Source organism: Labrus bergylta, chromosome 6, assembly GCF_963930695.1.
Source record: "Labrus bergylta chromosome 6, fLabBer1.1, whole genome shotgun sequence".
NCBI lineage: Eukaryota > Metazoa > Chordata > Actinopteri > Labriformes > Labridae > Labrus > Labrus bergylta.
Window position 1 is genome coordinate 185001 of NC_089200.1, and position 5638 is coordinate 190638.

At 50.6% G+C, this 5638-nt stretch overlaps 1 protein-coding gene across 1 annotated transcript in view; it reads right to left on the reverse strand.

Annotated features, from left to right (window-relative positions):
* Nucleotides 1-5638, reverse strand: part of palm1a (paralemmin 1a) — a 23024-nt gene that overhangs the window by 7467 nt on the left and 9919 nt on the right. The window contains 6 exon segments of the mRNA XM_065956263.1: nt 3349-3417; nt 3509-3577; nt 3725-3740; nt 4565-4622; nt 4693-4820; nt 4915-4943. Of these exon segments, the coding sequence (XP_065812335.1) occupies nt 3349-3417; nt 3509-3577; nt 3725-3740; nt 4565-4622; nt 4693-4820; nt 4915-4943 (369 nt within the window).

A 5638-nucleotide genomic window follows, 5' to 3' on the forward strand; every position in this document is an offset into this window, starting at 1 on the left:
AAGTTTAACCTTATTTATGATATCGCTTACGGCTGCCAAAACACTCAAAGTGGATAAATAACGACTGCAAACTGAGCATAGGCTGCAATAAAAGTTAAACTCACTTTGATCGTTTTACAACATCAGCATAACATTCATAGTTCTCCTACGGGTTAAAGATTGTTGTTGAAGTTGTTCATATTATTGCAATGGTAACTTTCATGATCTGTGTCACTTTACGATCATCGTTAATGTTCATGAACGGTCGGATGCACGAGTCGCTTTAAATGTTGCGGCCGCAAGGAATTGTGGGACGTCATATCTCATCTCCTTTAGTAAAGGATGGTCCAGTGTATCCTAAAGGAGGTTATAAAGGAAGCATTGACCCACTTTTCCTTAACTTTTAGAGAATTCAAACGGCTCTTATCATGGCCGCCACTTAAATGCTTCTGGGGTTAAAGGTGAAGTGGATCGTGAAAGGAGATAGGAGGGACAATTCCAACGCACCCAGTGTCTGACCTGTGACCTGTGTCTGTCCTGTGACCAGTGTCTGACCTGTGACCTGTGTCTGACCTTGTGTGACCTGTGTCTGACCTGTGTCTGTCCTGTGACCAGTGTCTGACCTGTGACCTGTGTCTGACCTTGTGTGACCTGTGTCTGACCAGTGACCTGTGTCTGACCTGTGACCTGTGTCTGACCTGTGACCAGTGTCTGACCTGTGACCTGTGTCTGACCTGTGACCTGTGTCTGACCTGTGTCTGACCTGTGACCAGTGTCTGACCTGTGACCTGTGTCTGACCTTGTGTGACCTGTGTCTGACCTGTGTCTGTCCTGTGACCTGTGTCTGACCTTGTGTGACCTGTGTCTGACCAGTGTCTGACCTGTGACCTGTGTCTGACCTTGTGTGACCTGTGTTTGACCTATGACCAGTGTCTGACCTTGTGTGACCTGTGTCTGACCAGTGTCTGACCTGTGACCTGTGTCTGACCTTGTGTGACCTGTGTTTGACCTGTGACCAGTGTCTGACTTGTGACCTGTGTCTGACCTTGTCTGACCTGTGACCTGTGACCAGTGTCTGACCTGTGACCAGTGTCTGACCTGTGTCTGACCTTGTGTGACCTGTGTCTGACCTGTGACCAGTGTCTGACCTGTGACCTGTGTCTGACCTTGTCTGACCTGTGACCTGTGACCAGTGTCTGACCTGTGACCAGTGTCTGACCTGTGTCTGACCTTGTGTGACCTGTGTCTGACCTGTGACCAGTGTCTGACCTGTGACCTGTGTCTGACCTGTGACCAGTGTCTGACCTGTGACCTGTGTCTGACCTTGTGTGACCTGTGTCTGACCTGTGACCTGTGACCAGTGTCTGACCTGTGACCAGTGTCTGACCTGTGTTTGACCTGTGACCTGTGTCTGACCTTGTGTGACCTGTGTCTGACCTGTGACCTGGGTCTGACCTGTGACCTGTGTCTGACCTGTGAACTGTGACCAGTGTCTGACCTGTGACCTGTGTCTGACTTGTGACCTGTGGCTGACCTTGTCTGACCTGTGAACTGTGACCAGTGTCTGACCTTGTGTGACCTGTGTCTGACCTGTGACCAGTGTCTGACCTGTGACCTGTGTCTGACTTGTGACCTGTGTCTGACTTGTGACCTGTGGCTGACCTTGTCTGACCTGTGACCTGTGACCAGTGTCTGACCTTGTGTGACCTGTGTCTGACCTGTGACCTGTGTCTGACCTGTGAACTGTGACCAGTGTCTGACCTGTGACCTGTCTCTGACTTGTGACCTGTGACCAGTGTCTGACCTGTGACCTGTCTCTGACTTGTGACCTGTGTCTGACCTTGTGTGACCTGTGTCTGACCTGTGACCTGTGACCAGTGTCTGACCTGTGACCTGTGTCTGACTTGTGACCTGTGGCTGACCTTGTCTGACCTGTGAACTGTGACCAGTGTCTGACCTGTGACCTGTGTCTGACTTGTGACCTGTGGCTGACCTGTGACCTGTGTCTGACTTGTGACCTGTGTCTGACTTGTGACCTGTGGCTGACCTTGTCTGACCTGTGACCTGTGACCAGTGTCTGACCTTGTGTGACCTGTGTCTGACCTGTGACCTGTGTCTGACCTGTGAACTGTGACCAGTGTCTGACTTGTGACCTGTGTCTGACCTTGTGTGACCTGTGTCTGACCTGTGACCTGTGACCAGTGTCTGACCTGTGACCAGTGTCTGACCTGTGTTTGACCTGTGACCTGTGTCTGACCTTGTGTGACCTGTGTCTGACCTGTGACCTGGGTCTGACCTGTGACCTGTGTCTGACCTGTGAACTGTGACCAGTGTCTGACCTGTGACCTGTGTCTGACTTGTGACCTGTGGCTGACCTTGTCTGACCTGTGAACTGTGACCAGTGTCTGACCTTGTGTGACCTGTGTCTGACCTGTGACCAGTGTCTGACCTGTGACCTGTGTCTGACTTGTGACCTGTGGCTGACCTTGTCTGACCTGTGACCTGTGACCAGTGTCTGACCTTGTGTGACCTGTGTCTGACCTGTGACCTGTGTCTGACCTGTGAACTGTGACCAGTGTCTGACCTGTGACCTGTCTCTGACTTGTGACCTGTGACCAGTGTCTGACCTGTGACCTGTCTCTGACTTGTGACCTGTGTCTGACCTTGTGTGACCTGTGTCTGACCTGTGACCTGTGACCAGTGTCTGACCTGTGACCTGTGTCTGACTTGTGACCTGTGGCTGACCTTGTCTGACCTGTGAACTGTGACCAGTGTCTGACCTGTGACCTGTGTCTGACTTGTGACCTGTGGCTGACTTGTGACCTGTAGCTGACCTTGTCTGACCTGTGACCTGTGTCTGACCTGTGACCTGTGTCTGACTTGTGACCTGTGGCTGACCTTGTCTGACCTGTGACCTGTGACCAGTGTCTGACCTGTGACCTTGTCTGACTTGTGACCTGTGGCTGACCTTGTCTGACCTGTGACCTGTGACCAGTGTCTATGCGGGATGAGACTCAATCACCAACGTCAGAGCAGGTCATGTGACACCTGGTGGTGGTTTGATGTCAGAGCAGGTCATGTGACACCTGGTGGTGGTTTGATGTCAGAGCAGGTCATGTGACACCTGGTGGTGGTTTGATGTCAGAGCAGGTCATGTGACACCTGGTGGTGGTTTGATGTCAGAGCAGGTCATGTGACACCTGGTGGTGGTTTGATGTCAGAGCAGGTCATGTGACACCTGGTGGTGGTTTGATGTCAGAGCAGGTCATGTGACACCTGGTGGTGGTTTGATGTCAGAGCAGGTCATGTGACACCTGGTGATCACTGCAGCTACCTGACACTGTAATCTGACTCCTCCCCCTCACTCACCTCTCTTCATCTCCTCGGTCACGTCCCTGGGCACTCTGGGCACACCTGGGCTTTTGTAAACTTTGACCTCTGCAAGAGGAAAGAAAGGAGGCGGGCACAGAGTCATCAGAGCGCCCTGTAATCTGAGTGTCTGATAACAGTTGAGTCTTTTTGGTCTCACCTTGGACTTCCTGTCCTGGCGCTGTAGCTTGATCTGTCAGACAGCCGCCATGACCTTTGACCTCTACAGCTGATCAGAGACAGACAGTGACTGAGTGTTTGAAATATGGTCAAATCAAACGTTTGATGTGTCATAAACAAAGAGGCGTGACGCTGTCAGAGAGCGACCAATCAGGAGAGACGATAGAAACACAGAAGAAGAAGCAAGGTACCTTACCTGAAACTGGACACACCTGCAGACACACAGAGACAGGAAGTTACCCTCCACAATAAAAGTCAAGTGTGTGTGTGTGTGTGTACTTACTGTAGTGTGTGTGTGTGTGTGTGTGTGTGTACTTACTGTAGTGTGTGTGTGTGTGTGTGTGTGTACTTACTGTAGTGTGTGTGTGTGTGTGTGTGTGTGTGCATGTGTACTTATTGTAGTGTGTGTGTGTGTGTGTGTGTGTGTACTTACTGTAGTGTGTGTGTGTCTCTCTCTGTGTGTGTCTCTCTGTGTGTGTGTGTGTGTGTGTGTGTGTGTGTGTGTGTGTGTATGTGTCTCTCTGTGTGTGTGTGTGTGTGTGTGTGTACTTACTGTAGTGTGTGTGTGTGTGTCTGTGTGTGTGTGTGTGTGTGTGTGTGTGTGTGTGTACTTACTGTAGTGTGTGTGTGTGTGTGTGTGTGCATGTGTACTTACTGTAGTGTGTGTGTGTGTGTGTGTGTGTGTGTGTGTTTGTAGTTGTGTGTATGTATGTGTGTCTGTCTCCTGTGTGTGTGTGTGTGTGTGTATGTATGTGTCTCTCTGTGTGTGTCTCTCTGTGTGTGTGTGTGTGTACTTACTGTAGTGTGTGTGTGTGTGTGTGTGTGTGTGTGTGTGTGTGTACTTACTGTAGTGTGTGTGTGTATGTGTGTGTGTGTGTATGTATGTGTCTCTCTGTGTGTGTCTCTCTGTGTGTGTGTGTGTGTACTTACTGTAGTGTGTGTGTGTGTGTGTGTGTGTGTGTGTACTTACTGTAGTGTGTGTGTGTGTGTGTGTGTGTGTGTGTGTGTGTGTGTGTGTGTGTGTGTGTGTACTTACTGTAGTGTGTGTTACGCTCTGGACTTCGGTCTCCAGCTCGACGAGTTCGTTCTCGAGTCTGAAAAAAACCCATAAAGTGAAAATGTAATGTTTTGTAATTCAGATAAAGACCCCAGACCAGCTCAGACCTGTTGATGGTGTCCCTCCAGGGTCTGGTCTTGGCTTCGTCCAGCTCCAGCTGTCTCTTCACGTCTTCATGTTCTGGTCCAGCAGAGGGCACTCCATCCAGCAGCCAGCGTTCCCTCAGAGCCTTGGACTGAAACAGGAAGCACAATCACACTGAGCACTTCCACTTTCCACTTTCCCACCCCCCCCCCCCCCCCCCCCTCTGTAATGTGTCATCATCTCACCTTCAGGTGTTGCAGGGCTCTCCTGTCGTCTTCCAGTTGGTCGGCTTCACATTCTCGATCTCAGTCTGTCTCTTCCTCTTCTCCTGAGGCATGATGGGAAACTGAGTCACACACACTTCAGCTGTTATAAATGTTGAGTTTAGATCTCAGCAGATGTGACCACACACCACCCCAGTGTGTGAGTGTGTGTGTGTGTGTGTGTGTGTGTGGATCAATAACTGCATTAGTGTAGGAGCTCTGGCGGGGAGGGGGGGGTTAAATCACTGCTGCAGTCAGAGATAAACATGCTAGTGTGTGTGTGTGTATTCATGCAGGTGTCCACTGTATACATGTGTGTAAATCTGACTCACTGCGAGGAGCTGCAGTCGATCCTGCTGACAGAGAGCCTCGCTCACCCTGAGAGAGAGAGAGAGAGAGAGAGAGAGAGACAGACAGAGGAGAGAGAGAGAGAGAGAGACAGAGAGGGACAGAGAGAGAGAGAGAGACAGAGAGAGAGAGACAGAGACAGAGAGAGAGACAGAGAGAGACAGAGAGAGAGAGAGAGAGACAGAGAGAGAGAGAGACAGAGTGAGAGAGACAGAGAGTGTGAGAGAGAGAGACAGAGAGAGAGAGACAGAGAGAGAGACAGAGAGAGACAGAGAGAGAGACACAGAGAGTGAGAGAGAGAGACAGAGAGCAAGACAGAGAGAGAGAGAGAGAGACCACAGAGAGAGACACAGAGAGA